We start from the raw sequence: 16,255 nt of genomic DNA, 5'->3' as shown, positions 1-16,255 counted from the left end.
ACACTTGATATTCCACCAACTGTGTTAATCTTCTTTCTCTTCAGGAGATTCAAAGAAGTTTGTCTCATCCAAATTTATCATGTGGGATAGGTCAAATATGTCATTATCCTGGTATGCAAAATTTGCTTCCACATTTTTCTCTTTTTCCTTTAGGGAGGCTTGATAGAGGTCAACTAAGTGTTTTGACGTACGACAGGTACGTGACCAATGCCCAGTCATTCCACATCGGAAGTATTTATTTTCAACACTATTTGAACTTTTATCTTGTGGTGCTTTTCCTTTGTGATCATCATTTTGTGTGGTTCTTTTGAAATTTAAATTATTAAAACGACCACGAAAATAATTATTATTTCTTCGTCTTCCACGGTCATGACCTCGACCTCGACCACAACCACTACCACAATTATTAACATTCACAACATTCACTCCAGGGAATGGTGTTGTTCCAGTTGGTCGAGATTCGTGGTTCTTCATCCATAATTCATTATTTTATTCGGCCATGAGAAGACATGAAATTAGTTTAGAATATTGTTTAAAACATTTCTCTCGATATTGCTGCTGCATGAGCATATTCGAGACATGAAATGTAGAAAATGTATTCTCTAACATATTAGCATTAGTAGTTTTCTCTCCGCATAACAACAATTTCGAACTGGTTTTAAATAATGCGGAGTTGTAATCACTTACTGATTTGAAATCTTGTAGCCACAAGTGCATCCACTCATAACAAGCTTTAAAAAAAATAACTACTTTTTTTTTTTTTAATCATACCTCTCTTTCAAATTTTTTTCACAAAACACAGGATCTTTTATTATAAGATACTCCATTTTCAATCCTTCGTGGACATGATGACGAAAGAAAATCATACCTTTTGCTTTGTCCTGATTGGATGATGTATTTCCTTATTTAATAGTCTCCTCAAGATTCATAACATTCAGGTGGATTTCAGCATCAAGTACCCATGACAAATAATTATTGTTGTTAATATTAAGAGCGGAGAATTCTAATTTTGTCAGATTTGTCATGGCAACACTATCATAAAATATTATACTTATGTTAGACATTTAATAGATATTGAATTTGCAAAATAACATTAAATTTATTAATTATACCGAAGAGAGAAAAAACTGACATGCCTTTAAGACCTACCTTTAACGAAGAAAACGACAAAAGCTCGTGATGATAATGTGTTGTGAAAATAAGGAACACGATGGGAACACGGATATGGAGAAAATATAATATAATAATAATAAATAAAATAAAATAACTAAAATTATAAAATTGGATAATCTGAAAATTAATGGAATTTTGAAGTGGATTTCTCATCAATGTGCATTATATTGAGATCCACCAAATGCCACTATTTACAAACAAAGTGGCAAGTAAGATGTGGACTTCCATGGACACCAAGCATGAATTATCATAAGGCACATGGACAATATGAAAAAGGACATATGGTTTTTAGGACCCTAAGCATTGGGCATCTATTTTTATGATATTTATGTTGGGATTGATGCCCTAAATCTCCTAGGGTCCCGTAGTTTGTAAACATCTGTACGAACAAATAGTTTTGTTATATATAATATGAGATATTTTATTCACTTCAGTTTATGAAATATGAGATATTTTAGTTGCATTAACCACAAATCAATAAACTAAGATCCCTGGTTATCATTGTAACTTAAGCATGTATGTGGAGACATATAAGTGGATTGTGCTTTAAGTGATAACCTAAATGGTTTATAGTATATGGATAAAGGAGGGAAACCTTATCCTGATTACACCACAAGTCTGGCCCTTTTGTAGATGTTACAAATGTTGTAAAGTGCTACAAATGGTCTGTTCCTGATCATTCGTGTATTAGACATGCGAGCGGAGATACTCTATACAAAGGAGTTTGCATAAGATCGGACCATGAAATGTTTAATCTCGTTATATAACGTCGTTCATGATAAAGACTTTCATTTCACTGGGATGACCATAGGTAACATGACCTTAATCTTGAGTGAGTTGTGAATGCCTATGAGGGCAGTCGTTTGTTTTGCATGGGTGCGAGTGGTCAGATCGTCGATTCAAACCTACCACTTTGAGGATTCATCTAATTGGGGGAGCTGGGAACTCAGCTACACAAGACAGAATTCACTCCTTCCTCGAAGCAGGGGTAAGTAGATAAATTGCTCTCTTAAAGGCTGATTCCAGGCTTGAACAATGTGGTGTCACACCTTTTCTTAGCCTGAGAAGGGTTTAGTCATAGTGAGACTATGATATGTTGTTCATTAGAGGAATCAGTGGTACTTAAGAAGTTAGATGTAACTACAGGGGCAAAATGGAAAATTGGCCCAACTGTATTTACGAGCGATTTGTGAAGGATCATCGTACTGTTGATTGGTTATATCCGATAGACACAAATATATTTGTAGTGCGAAGAGTGCAGCTGTAGGTCTTTAGTGGAGTGCCCGACAGTTAACGGAGGGTGGATATCGTGATTAAAGAGTTTAGTCAGTTATTCACGTACCGTTGGAGCTTCAAGCTACAGGTCCATAAGGTCCCCTGGTAGCTCGATGGATTCATGTTGAGAATTAGTTTTTCGGTTAATTTGAAATGTTCAAATTAACAAGAGGGAATTTGATTATATATGATATAATTCAATTAATTCAATTATATGTGATATAATTGATCTATGTATTTGATACATTATTTGATTGGAGGAATTAATATAAATATGATTTATATTAAATGCCATAAAGGAGAAAAAGAACTATGGTTTATATGTTGCATATGATGTGATATTAAAACTATAGGTTATAAATATAATGTGATAAATTAGTTATTATATTTATTTATAATAAATTAATTATAAGATAATTGATTTCGATTTTTATCCATATAACCACCTTAGTTGGTGGTTTTAGTAAGTTTATGGCAACCGTATGGATAAAAGATGAAAATCATTTTCATTTTTTAAATAACACGCACAAAAGGGCTTAAGTTATACGATAACTAGTTAAGAGAGTAAATGATCAATTCAGTTTTTCTATACAATAGATACTCGTTGCTAAACGATCGAGTACCCAAGTCTATACGATAGACTTCTCCTTTCTCCCACTTACTCGATCATCTAGTTCCTCCTTCCCTCTTTCCAAATCCATACAGAGCCCACACTTCCTGGATTCTCACACCGAGAATACCAAGGTATCCAAGTGGTGGCGTTGAGTTTCCGTTCGAGGGTCGAGGATCGAGTATTTGATAGTTCGTGCTGTTTGCTGAGTTTGCTCGTTGCGTTCGTGTTGATCAACGCGTTCGAGTTTGATCGAGGGAATACGTAAAGAAAATATTTCTCCAAAGGTATTGTCTTACTCAATCTTTTTGTATCTATCTTTGAAGCATGTTGTATGTTAGTCCATGATGCATAACTATTGTTGTTTGATTGTAAATATTCTTGTTCTTTCACAATGGGATTTGGAACGATTTGTTTCCGCTCACTGGTTCTCTAGATTTAGAGTTCCTTCAATTTATAATACATAAGTCATATGATATATAAGATCATAGTTACTTTGCATGCTTTCATATATATATATATACACACATATATATGGGAGGGGAGGAAGGAGGGGACCTCGTCACTATTGCGAACATTTCTTGTCGTCATTGGCTATCATCACTAGCATCATCATCATTATCACCACCTTCGGGGTTCAGGGTTCTCCCATCTCCTATCTTCCTCTTCCTCAAACTAATGTGCATGGTTAGATTGGGTTGGGTCATCAAAATATTATTGATAAAAATTTAAATTTTATATACCCTAGCTCAATATCTCTCTCTCTATATATAACAAAATTAGGTCAGGCCAGGTTGACCCAACCAAACAAACCCGAGAATCCAACTTGAACCAAAAAGGGAAAAAAATCTAGCCTAACCAGACCCTCACACTTTAAGTTAGGTAATTTTCGAGTTATTGAGTCATTTACTAGCCGCATTTTAATTATCCTCTTCACCATGCCTTACAATCATTCTCGCTACAGTTAGGTCACTAGAGGAAGGGTTACGACCCTGTTTGGGATGACAAGTTTTTGCAATTGTAAAAAAACTCTTTTATGAGATTCTTAACTGCCTAGATTGTTTGATAAAACAACTTATTTACCGATCTTCGAATAATCACTTTAAATTTGTAAAAATTTGGGATCTTCCCATACCCATCTGAGACTTCGTTTTAGATTGTTATAGCTTTTAAAATAACCGTGTGCTTTTAGAAAAATCAGCTGTGAAAATAAGTAAAATAATGTTTGGTAAATTTTAGCTTAAATTGAAAAAGTAGGTTAGAGTGTTTGGTAAATAAATACAAAAATGTCTTATTTTAGATATAATAACGAAAATAGATTTGTATTCAATTTTTAATTTTTTTTGTAATTAAAAATTTCAAATAATTAGTTAATATGATAAATTTTGTTTGTTATAGATTAATTTTTAAATATTAAGGAAAATAGCTTTATTTAAAAAAAAAATGGATATAGTATATATATTTTCAAAAGATGATGCATTTAGTTCATAAAAAATAGAAAATAGATTTGATTAGGAAATAGATAAATATATGAAATAAATCTTATTTCTAAAAGTATAAAACTGAAAACTAAATATTAAAAATTCTACCTGTTTTGAGAATTTAAAAGCTAGAATGATACTGGTTTTAAATTCACCAAAAGAAAAACTAGGAGAAGATTGTCGCCTATCCAAAAATCATATATGCTTTATTTTTTTCATTTTTCATTTCTTTTGTTTGAGAAAAATAAGAGATGAATCCTATTCACGATATCCGTTAAATGAAGTGTTTTAAAGAGTGATTTTAAAACTATTTTACCAAACGCAAACAACTGTTATTTTTTCTAGTTGACTTTTTGATATAGGCTCAAATTTGTCATTCATTTATTTTATCACATCTATTCCATTTAATTGATTCAATTTTCTTATAACTATTATTTTAAAAAATATTTGATAAAAAAAATTAGATTAAACAAACTTAGTTGCAATTCCACCCATATTTATTTTCAAATAATTACATTATAATAAATTATAAATTAATTATGAATATAAAAAACAATTGAAATGATGGTCTACTTTTGTTCTAACTAAGGACCCATTTGTTAACCATTTCGTTTTTAGTTATTGGTTTTTTATTTTTAAAAAAAATCTAAGTCTATTTTCTCCCTATTTGTATATTTCTTAAATACAATGGTTAAATTCTTAACCAAATTCCAAAAACAAAAACAAATTTTTAAAAGCTACTTTTTGAGTTCTCAAACTTTTGGATTATTTTTTAATCTATCGATAAAAAGTAAATAACAAATAAGAATTTTGGATGTGGAAATAATGTCTAAAAACAAAGAAATTGAAAACCAAGGCTCTATTTGGTAATAGTTTCATTTTTTTGTTTTTTAAAATTAAACCTATTTCCTCCTCATTTCTTACCATGATTTGCATCTTTCCTAAGTACAATAGTTGACTTTTTAGCTAAATTGTAAAAACAATTTTTTTTTAAAAGCTATTTTTTTTTAGTTATCAAATTTTGGCTTGGTTTTTTAAACCATGTAAAAGGTCAATAACAAATGAAAAATTTTAGAGGCGTAAATAATGTCTATAGACTTAATTTTCAAAAAAAAAAAAAAAACGAAATGGTTGCCAAATAGACTCAAATAATTACCAAACAAGGCCTAAATTACACAAATTTAGTATGAAGTTACCAAACATCATAACTATTTGTTTTTAAAGTTAAAATTAAACTTGACCAAATACTATTTGACTATTTCTCAAGGTTGATTTTTCCAAAAATAAAACTACCAATAATTATTTTAAAAACTACAATAATCCCTAGCTAAACTTACACCAGATAGATTAGAAAAGACGATGAAAGATATGAAGAAAAAAGAATACGTGGAAAGAGGGGGAAGAGAGAATTTTTGAAAAAAAATTATTTTAATTATAATTATAATTTTTTTATCTAAAAAATTGTAAAATCAAATTTATCGCATATTCAATAAATCATGATAATTTAATGATTCAAATCGAATATTTTATGTCAAAAAGAGCATAACTTAATAATTTACATATATTCTCTCCTTAAAGGTCGATGTTTTATCCTCCATATCTATCATGTCGAAATTTAGACGATTAATTAAACACAAGCCCTAAAAACCTAACTTGTCCAAAAATCTAATAATTATTTCAAAGAATTCTAACCTATGATTTGATGTGTATATATAAAAATTACGTAATAAAATTGTAATTTAGTTGGAGAATAAAAGAATTAACTTAAAATTTATCTCTATATATACATACCCATACAAATTCTTACAAACTTTTTGCGATGTTGAGAAGTCCACATTTCAGTTAATTAGTAACATTTGGAATTATCAAAATCTCTCTCTCCTTTTATTTCTCTCTCCTCAAAACCCTAATTTCTTCTGATTCAGCTTCAGCCTTGTGATACCTATCCCATTTCTCTTCACCATTATCGTTCATCCGTAAATTCCTCGATCTGCCGTATCTAATTTCCGACGTCAACGACGAGAACTCAGAACCGTTGTTCAAGCTCCAAGGTTGCTCTCTCTTACTCTCTCTCACTTGCTGTAATGGAAAATTTTTCTTCTCTGCTCCCCAGCTATGTTCGAGTTTGTGTTCTTCTTCTTCTTCTTCTTCTTCCTGTGTTTTTTGGAGTTAATCATTTTCGGTCAGCTTCAAGCGTTAGGATGTTGTCTCTGCTTTTGATGGAGTTTGGCTACTCCGAAGTAACAATTGCCGTCGGTATCCTGTGGATTTTGTTGCTTTTTTACTGTTTTCTGCTGAATCTTCAGTTGTTCTTCCGCGTCGTTGCATGTTTGTAATTTGTAGTTGATCTTTTGTGGTTTAGAGAAACTGGAGCGAAATGAAATTGGATGTTGTGCGTAAGCTTGGAATGAACTATGGAACTTTTTTTTTTTCTTTACTAGCTCTTCTATATTGCACCGTTTGTTATGACTTTTGTGTTATTTTTTTTTTTGTATATTTTGGCTTATTTTCTCATACTCTCTGCAATGTCACTAGTGTACGAGAGCGTGGAGAGGTTGGTATGTGCCTCTTTCTATCATGTTTTTGTAAGATTTAGGTCTCGTTTCTCATATCGTAATTCCAATTACCTGTATAATTCTGCTATTCATATTGCTAGAGTTCGAAGGACCATACTAGTTCGGCCTGCTTAATGCTTATGCAATGGTTGGCTGGGCTCCTCCGTGATGTTAGATTCAACAATGCTTCTTGAGTTCTGGATTTGGAGGAGCTTTTTAGGATATGTTTACGCTTGGTAAGTTTTCTTATCGAGTGTAGGATTTCTGCATTTGATTTTAGTGAAGTATTGGTTCTGTATTGTAGTAGTTGGGGACTCATCTCTTACTTAGGGGTCTGTCTGATCTCAACTGTTCTGGAATCGAATCCTACTCTCTTTTATTTGGTAAACTGCTCTCCTCCATAAGCATCAATGGACGCCATGGAATTGCTCTTGGTGCTCACCCTTTTATCAGGGAGATAAAAGTTTTATGGTTACCTTACAGTTCATTAGAGCCTCTTTTGGAACTTATGGCTTGAAAGGAAATGAGGAGTTTAACGATGAAGAGAAATCTCTTCTGTTTGTATTTTATTTAAAAAATCGCAAAGTGGTTTAGGGAGGGAAGAGCATAATCAGTAGTAAAGTACAAGGCTGATTGCAATCGTGTTCTTTCGTACCTGGACCGATAACTATAGATAATCTCAACTATTACTATAACTATTTCTTTTATTCATAATGAATTTTAGATTTAGAAACTCCATGTCATGTTGTGATTTGAACAGATGAGTTACTGGCTTTGGTAACTTGTTAACTGGAACAGTGGAGATTTGCTACTACTCAAAACAATAGAGCTCACTTTAGAATTTTCCAGGAAAAATTGCATCAGGTAAGACTATAAAGCAGTGTCACAGGCTATTATTTGAACTAACGGTGCTAATCAAATCAAACATAAAAAATATAAATATACAGTTCATGTGTATATTTATGCTGATTGTGTATGTGCTTCGTTGTGATGTGTCTTGATCAATTTAGTCATTTATCTATTTAGATGAATTATGCAATTATCAAGTGGTAGATTACATTACTGAAATCTGACGTAGTGTATTGCACATTTTAGAAGGAATTTTCTAGCTGTGGAGAGATGTCTCCAGCATCAAAATCTAAATCAAAAGACAAGAAAGCCAGCAAAGAAGTACAGAAGCCTACACCGAAGCCGACAGGACCTGCTGCTGCTGGTAGTAGCAGTGTTCCAGCTAGCGCGTATAATCCTCTTTCAGGAACCTTCCATGCTCTTGAATCAGCAGTATCTGTTTCTTCACCTCTTCATTCCAATGGTCGATTCAAGAACATAGATGACACAGATGCTCAATCTGGGGTTCTACTTTCTTCAGTGGCAGAGTATGATACCGTTTCTAATAATGGTAGCTGGTCTGGCGAGTCAGAAGACCATAAAGACAGGAAGTCTAACCCCACTGTCCGGCAAGAAACAATCCCAGGGGCAGACATTGATAAGCGAGAAAAAATCCGTCAAAAGAATGAGAAGAAGCATCAGCGTCAAAAAGAGAGACGTGCTCAGGAATTGCACGAACGCTGTAGTGGCTACCTTATGTCCAGAAAGCTCGAAGCTCTTGCTCAGCAACTAGTTGCGATGGGCTTTTCACAAGATCGAGCGACCATAGCTCTCATGCTAAATGAAGGAAAAATAGAGGAGTCAGTTGCTTGGCTTTTTGAAGGCGGTGAAGAGGCAAATGATTCAGCTAATCAAAATCTTGGTGGGCAAAATTTAAAACTCGACATATCAGAAGAGCTCGCTCGTATAGCAGATTTGGAAATACAGTACAAGTGTACAAAACAAGAAGTTGAGAGAGCTGTCGTTGCTTCTGAAGGTGATCTGGAGAAGGCAGCTGAATCGTTGAGAGAATTGAAGCTTGATCCGCCTGCTGCTCCTCCTAAGCCTGAAGGAACCGGTGATCCTCCAACTACTTTAAGCGGTAAGTTTCCTGGTAATAATACTAGTCAAGCCTCCTTAAGAACACAAGCTAATCCCAATCCTCCTTCAATACAACAAAGAAAGGAGGAAAAGGATTTTAATTATACAAAAGGAGCAATCACAGCCGGTATGTCTATAGAATCTCTCGGCAAGAATATACCGCAGCCTATGAGGAGGAATCAGCCAAAGATGGAATGGGGAAATTATGAACAAATCACAACAGCTGAGAAAAGGTGGCCAAGTTCAGGTACTAGTCCAATTTCCTTCTCTTTAGCATCAGCACCGACACAATTGTCATCTCCGCCGATCAAGAATGAAGCTCGTTATTTAACAATCGGAACCGAGTTTAATGGTCTTCAATCTGGCCCAGTGAGAGAACTAAATTCCATAGTACAGAGTCGGAACCTATCATTGCATACCAAGCCGGCATCTGTTGGTACTATAAGTTCATCACCTCCTGCTAGTTGGTATTCTAGCAATGGCCTCGGAAACATGACGTCGTCTAGTGGGTTCTTGCCGCAGATTCGTGGCTCGAGAGGTTTCAAACCTAGTGAGATGACATTGAATCAAATGTATCCTCAAGTTCAGTATCAACAGCAACAGCAACAACATTTTGTCCCTGGTAATAGCCGTGGGGACTTCCTTGAAGCCACCCACACCAATGCTTCATGGAGTAGGACAGGTGCATCTTCCTCCATAGCTCCAGCCTCCTCCCTCGGACTATTTTCAGGGGCAAGTTCAACTCAATCAGGATCGTCATCACCTGTAGATTGGAGTACGGGTAGCTCGATGCCGCATTTAGACTACTCCGACATAGACTGGTCTGTGGATAAAGGTCTAACTTCAGTTCGACCTGGTGGGTTGTTGCAGGGGTTGAATTCCTATATGCAGAAGAATCCTCACCTTTACGAGTTGAATACTTCCCGTTTGGTGGATGCTCAGCCGTTCGTGCCGTCGGTGCCTTCTAATTTCAATAGAGTTCCAATGGCTGGATTGCAAAATGGAGGCGTCGCTACAGAAACATCAGCTAATGGTTCTAGAGAGTGGACTTCTCCCTTTGAAGGGAAGGATATTTTCAGTTTTCCTAGACAGACTGTTTTCTCTCCTCCATAAGAGAGAGGGAAATTTGTGACAATAAATGAAAAATTAAAAGAAAAGAAAAGTGAGTTTAATGAATTGTTTTCCCCTTTTTTTCTTTTTTTGCTGGTTTATACTGTTCATGTCAAATGTTTTTTGTCCTGAAATATCGTTTCTATTTTATGCAATTTGTTTGGAAAGAAGGCAGAGAGAGAGAGAGAGAGAGAGAGGAGGCTTAGAATGCATTATTTACAAATATATCCTTTTTTATTTAGGAAATTAAATTCAATAAAAATATCTGAGTTCTCGAATTTTTGATTCGTCCTAATAATGATTATGAAAAATCATTACAAGTTAATAAATAAAATTTGATTTAAGATTTGTAAGATTATTATCATTGCTTATATTCATGCTTTTGACATTTTCACTACCAAATTTTGCACTCTTTGGTCATGGTTTTTTTGAGAGACCAAAGATTAAAGGTTGGTGGCCACAGAGAGAACTCGAGATCACCTCCCAAGTTCATCAATGGAGGATGTAGTTTGAACTGTGGTTACAGAAATTCTCACAACAACAGGAAACATAAGCTGAACCTCTTTCATTCCGAGGAGGAAGCTATCTAGCTGATTCAGGATGCTCGAAAGGTGGACTAGAAGCCGATGCCGAAGCAGGTTCTTGATACCATTGATTTGCTTCACGAGTAAGAAAGTTGGCCTCTGCATTCAGAATTTTTCAGGCAAGATTACATCCAAACATTTGATTTTAGTAACAGAGACTACACCAACAAAAATCAATGGAACTTGAGAAATCTATGTAGGTTCTTGAATCATACTAGATTGATGCATTTTTCTAGGACATCTTGTTCCACGACAAGTAACGGACGATGTCAAAAGTTGTGAGGGATGAGTTTGGAATGAGTTTTATAGTAAAATGCCTGATATAGTATACGAATATTAGATGAAGGTTTTACTAAACCAAATCAGAGTTCACGTATTCACCTTAAAAGGTCACAAGTTTTTGCAGCAAATATCGTCATAGTTTATTTCAGTTGTAACAGCTTATCCCCAAAGGACCAAACTAGCAAGCCAAAAAATCATTCTAAAAGGTAAATTCTCATTTTCATTCTAAAATCGCTAAAATTACCCTAGTTATTTTTAAAATCACCCTTAAATATACTTTAAATTATTTGATACCATTTACAAGTGTAAAATTAAATATTAAATTAACTTTGAGTAATTAAAACAGTGTTTCGGAGTGATTTGAAACAAAAGTGATTTTAACACTTTCAAAATCACTCCCAAACAGGCATAGAATCAACTAAATCAACTGCAAGTAGTACTTTCCAATTGTTTTGGAGACAATATAGAGTAAGGGTAGAGTAATAAATAAGCTAAATCAGACACTTATGAAAAGCTGTACCAATATAAGTCTATTGCTTTATCACCTCTCAACTTCATTGTTAATTTGATAGGTATTTTTTTCCAAATATGAGACCTAATGTCTCGTAGCTATACTTCCTTTCGGCTTGCAACAGAACAATAGTTTCAATAAATGTCTAAGAGATCAAAGAGTTCAATCCATGATGGTCACCTACTTAGGAATTAATTTCCCACAAGTTTCCTCAACACCCATATGTCGTAAGATCAGGTGGTTGTTCCATGAGATTAGTCGAGGTGTGTGTAAACCGGCCCGGACACTCACGGATATAAAATAAAAAAATAAAAAAATAAAATAAAACACACACACAACAATACTAGAAAAATAGCCAATGAATAATATAGCTTCTCTAAGATGCATTGGGTATGAAAAAGGTACCAGCAACAAGGATTTATGCATTGATGGTGGCATTAGGTCAAAAAATATAGAGGAAACTAGTCAGGGAGCATTCAGGTTGTTACCTGCCAAAAATACGTCCTGGAATTCATCGTCATTATATATGAAGCCTGGAGGATCTGGGGACCCAATCCCTACGATTGTGCTACCACTGCATGAAAGGAAATTTGATGTGGTGATAAGATGTTTGTACTAATAATCTTACTTCAACAGATGCTCTATAAAAGAACAAAACACATCCATCAAAAAATAATAATAATAATCATAATAACAGGAAAACATGTGATATTGTCTAGCTTACAAACAACATATGAAAAAAGATCAAGTGGTGTTCACAGAAGTTCTTACCTCCCGGACATAAATACGGCATCGAATTCTCCACGGCTGGCAGAAATTATACGTTGTTTCAATCTTTTAAGAGACGGGAGGACCTCAAAAGCAGGAGCTTCTGAAGAGAAAGAATGTCAAAGATTGAAGTACAAGTGTGTCAACTAAGAGGCACGGACACTTTAGTTTGGCTAGCGAATCCATGTTTGATACTTGTTAGTGCAACAAATGTATTAGACATGCATAGAAGACTTGTTGAGTAGATAAAAAGACACATATATGACAACAATAACAAATTTTGAGTGTGAAATACATCAAACTAAGTTTTTCTTAAGCAAGTAAACACATCAATTCATTTACTTTGAATTTCTCTTGGTATAAAAATTATTTATATTTTAAAAAATGTAAAATTTAATAATAGTGACCTTGTTGTATTGTGTCCTAGATTTTTTTTTTAAAAAAGTGGCGTGTCTCCGTGTCCGTGGCATGTTATATCCGTGTTTCGCATCCATATTTGTGTTTCTGAGTGTGTCAATATAAAAGAAAGGGCCATGTAAGACACAATGGATGATTCAGAAATAGTGTCAATCAGCAGTAGTTTTAAAATTGATATGCAAAGCAAGTCAGTAATGTTCATCCATCACTTAAAGTAATCAGGTACGATATTATCTCCATCAAACTTGAGAGAGTTCATTATATCGCATGTAATTTATGGCACATACAAATATCACCAACCCAAAGGACTTAAACAAATCAACGTACCCAAATCGTTGATACACACATCTTGGGATATTCCATTCTTTGTGATTTTATCCAACAACGTTAAAGGATCGACGTTGCTTGTTTGATCCAAACGTAAGCGCTGAGGAATACAACTCGGCCTTGATTATTTAATGGAAATAAGAACTAATTCTAATTTTTTCTCTCTCTCAACTTATACTAAAATTTCCATTACCTTATAAACTTCTGCTGTAGAGCATGCTTCCTGGGGTTTTATGAGAACCATAGGAACATCCAATGGTACTGGAGGTGGAAGATTCTGTACAACCTGGAAAAAGGAACATAAAATTTATCAAATGCTAGCCTAGAATAAAGCATCCATCCAGAAATAGCAATGGGCAATTGAAATATTATAGCCGATGCATGCAGAAATACTATTATATACATCCAATGGATAGTACTAAAATAAAGGAGCAAAGACATAGGATTTCGAGTATAGAGCATGTGAACAAGTGTATTCATATATAGATAAAAGCAAAAGTATCTTTGATTTAAGTCTATTGATTTATAGATCAAAACAGACACACTGACTCATTCTAGTAATCTGTCTCAAGATGCCAATATCTACAGCTTCTGTGTATAGATGTGAAAGAGAGAAGAATTTGCATTTCCAAATTCAATTGTATATTTCTTATATTTCTTGAAGTCATTTAAACATACCTCACCTCTCCCAGTGCAAAAGGCTGCCCCTTCCGAGAAAAAGAAGGGAATATCAGATCCAATCTCGCCTGACCATTCTTGAAGGTCCTTTTCAGTAGCAAAACATCCACTGAACTGATTGGCTGCCCACAGAGCAGTTGCAGCGTTACTGCTTCCTCCACCAAGCCCTGCTCCAGTAGGTACTTTTTTGTCGAGATGGATCTGCTCGTGCGTAAAAGAATAATTCGAAACTTTACAATAGACCATTGACATTTTCCATTCATAAAGGTGGATAGCGTGACAATCGTCGAAGATATTCAATCTTTTCATAGATTCTCACCCAGAAAAATTTGTCACTGCCGGTCTTTTTCCTGTAGAGGTTAAGAGCCTTGATAATCTGCAAATGTAGGCAGACAAAGAAATTAAAGGAAACAAAGAAAATCATCAGAAGAAACAAAACAAGAGCATTATGTTAAAACAACTACCAAATTCCTATCATCAAGAGGCACCCCTGATACATTGGTAGAAAGACGATCCTTCTTCGATGGCGACATAGAGAATTTAATAGTATCCCCTAAGCTTATCACCTAAAGACAGAAAGAAAAGGGGAAAAAAAGCATCCAAAATTCAGCAACTAAGAGAAATAAAAGATACTGCTCAAAGTTATTTAACTCCTCAACTCTTTCTAAAAGACTAAAGATGAGTTTGGTATGACTTTTTGAATTATAATAAAGTGCTTTTAGCCAATAAAAAGTTTCATGGCATTCAAAAAAATTATCAAAAGAGATTTAAAAAAAAAAACATACTAATAACAGGCATAAACTTCTCAAACTCACCCCAACTTTAAACTCAACTGCATCCTAAGAAACATGGATACAACAGATGCGACACGATAGGGAAACGCTGACACGTCATTTTTTTTAAAAAAAATTAGGACACGAATATGGCAAGACGGGTTAGAACATACATCATTTTTAAACAAGAAGAAAATTCAAAGTCATTTATTCATTTATATGCTTAAAATATTAGTTTGATGTATTTTGCTCTCAAATTTATTATTTTTGTTGTATATGCGTCGACTTAGTTATGTAATGAGTGGTTGATGCATGTGTATCAAAAGTTTGTCTTATTTTGACTTTGTACAACTAGCCTCTAATGTATCACTCTTAACAAATATCCGACCAACAGGAATGTCCTAGTATCCAACACATGTTGGACAGGAAACACTAGCCCAGGTTGTGCTTCTAAGACTGCATTTAATATCATCAAATAGAAAAATCCCATTACTTACATGAAATAGAGATGCCAAATCATGATATCCATCTTCCCTCTTCTTGGTTATTCTCAAGAAAACATTAATCTGCATCACTAAAACTCAACATATAAATCAACAAAATAGGTTCAAAAAAGAAAAACCCCACCATTGCAAAGCTTAACTTGAAGCAACACCATTGTTACCTTGCAAGGTGAAAACAGAGTAAGCCTCGAAAGAGGAGCATCCCGGTCCACTTCATCGGCTAATTTGTTTATCCTTTCATCAGGATCATAAACTATCTAGTTTCCAACTCAAAATCCCAAATTAAACCAATAGCAAACATAATTAAAGAACCCCAGAACACAATCCCACACAAGAATCCAAAATTTTACCTCAAATTGTTGTTTGGAAGCGGTGGAATTGCATGTAATGGCCCTTTGTTCCTTCAACCTCGAGGCAAAAGCGGGTGACCGGTGAGAACTATGTGAATTGAAAACGAAATTCTTTCTAAAAGAAATGGAGTGAAATTGGAGCTGCGAACTGCAAGGGATATTGCAGGAAGCCATTGACGAGTACAAGATTCTTCACTGGCTACGGACACAGATGATCAGAAATGAGAAATTGAAGAATTTCGAGCAAAATTAAGACGGAAATTAAAGTTTTCGCATGAGGGGTTGAGATTTTTTCATGGTATTTTGGGAAGTAACTTGTGTATATATATATATATAGCTGTATTCAGGGTTTTTTTGGCATCCCAGTCAGCTTCCTTCCATAGAAGCTTGGAATTAAGTAGGATTAATACTAAATAGAGAGCCTTCACATTCAATTTTCTCCCCAGTCACACTTCATTCTCGAATTTTTATTTAAATATTGCAGTTTTAAAAACTAATTACTAAAATATGATGGTTTAAAAACTATCTAAAGATTTGGTGTAGTTTCAAAATTTTATGATGTTGTGAGTTAAAATCTCGATCTAAAAGAATTCGAGGGTAGAAATTTGACCTTAAAAAAAATTAAAACACATGTTGAGGGTTACTTAATAGGTAGAGATTTCAACCCTGACAACCGTAGCATTTGCGGTGAGTTTTGAAAACTCGACCCATTTTTTTTAAACACAATCTTCACCCGTTTTGAGATCACAAAATTTCTACTATTCGTGCTCTCTCTTGCTGCTCTCTTCTTCTATTTCTTGGACCTTACTTTGTTCTTCTATTTCGTGTGATCCCAAAGTATACATGTTTGTTAATTCACTTTCCTATAATTTTTCTTTGTAAAGAATAAT

General features: G+C 34.3%; 2 protein-coding genes across 6 annotated transcripts; one reads left to right on the top strand and one right to left on the bottom strand.

The window, feature by feature from the left end:
* Positions 1 to 6,300: 6,300 nt before the first annotated feature.
* LOC120071603 (Ubiquitin-associated/translation elongation factor EF1B protein) lies at positions 6,301 to 10,238 on the top strand. Of its 4 annotated transcripts, none has more exons than XM_090311362.1 (4): positions 6,347 to 6,590; positions 7,196 to 7,330; positions 7,855 to 7,958; positions 8,190 to 10,238. In XM_090311362.1, the coding sequence occupies exon 4, from the start codon at positions 8,214 to 8,216 to the stop codon at positions 10,173 to 10,175; it is 1,962 nt and encodes a 653-aa protein (XP_090167488.1). In that variant the 5' UTR covers positions 6,347 to 6,590; positions 7,196 to 7,330; positions 7,855 to 7,958; positions 8,190 to 8,213; the 3' UTR covers positions 10,176 to 10,238. The 4 variants fall into 4 exon arrangements, with proteins under 4 accessions (XP_038879876.1, XP_090167488.1, XP_038879878.1 ...); XM_039023950.2 differs by lacking the exon at positions 7,855 to 7,958 and adding an exon at positions 7,075 to 7,097; XM_039023948.2 differs by lacking the exon at positions 7,855 to 7,958 and having other exon boundaries at positions 6,301 to 6,590.
* A 268-nt stretch (positions 10,239 to 10,506) lies between these two features.
* Positions 10,507 to 15,839, bottom strand: CDPMEK (4-(cytidine 5'-phospho)-2-C-methyl-D-erithritol kinase). Of its 2 annotated transcripts, none has more exons than XM_039023952.2 (11): positions 15,366 to 15,839; positions 15,177 to 15,272; positions 15,010 to 15,078; positions 14,204 to 14,305; positions 14,059 to 14,115; positions 13,740 to 13,940; positions 13,255 to 13,347; positions 13,062 to 13,161; positions 12,321 to 12,420; positions 12,038 to 12,123; positions 10,507 to 10,855 (listed from the first exon to the last, which is right to left on the bottom strand). In XM_039023952.2, exons 1-11 carry the CDS (start codon positions 15,537 to 15,539, stop codon positions 10,755 to 10,757), a joined length of 1,179 nt encoding a protein of 392 aa, XP_038879880.1. In that variant the 5' UTR covers positions 15,540 to 15,839; the 3' UTR covers positions 10,507 to 10,754. The 2 variants fall into 2 exon arrangements, with proteins under 2 accessions (XP_038879880.1, XP_038879881.1); XM_039023953.2 differs by having other exon boundaries at positions 12,321 to 12,417; positions 15,366 to 15,809.
* Positions 15,840 to 16,255: the final 416 nt, after the last annotated feature.

The sequence above is a fragment of the Benincasa hispida genome, chromosome 2 (genome assembly GCF_027475165.1).
Source record: "Benincasa hispida cultivar pf3 chromosome 2, pf3_genome.v1.1, whole genome shotgun sequence".
Taxonomy (NCBI): domain Eukaryota; kingdom Viridiplantae; phylum Streptophyta; class Magnoliopsida; order Cucurbitales; family Cucurbitaceae; genus Benincasa; species Benincasa hispida.
This window is presented reverse-complemented; position numbering and strand designations above follow the sequence as displayed.

Excerpts from the sequence above, each read along its gene's own strand:
- LOC120071603 (XM_039023948.2), top strand. The coding sequence starts at position 8,214 with ATGTCTCCAGCATCAAAATCTAAATCAAAAGACAAGAAAGCCAGCAAA.
- CDPMEK (XM_039023952.2), bottom strand. The coding sequence starts at position 15,539 with ATGGCTTCCTGCAATATCCCTTGCAGTTCGCAGCTCCAATTTCACTCC. Across the intron at positions 13,348-13,739 it reads TTTGCACTGGGAGAGGTGAG|GTTGTACAGAATCTTCCACC; the intron begins GTATGTTTAAAT and ends TCCTTTTTCCAG. Across the intron at positions 10,856-12,037 it reads CCAGGACGTATTTTTGGCAG|AGGCCAACTTTCTTACTCGT; the intron begins GTAACAACCTGA and ends TTCTGAATGCAG.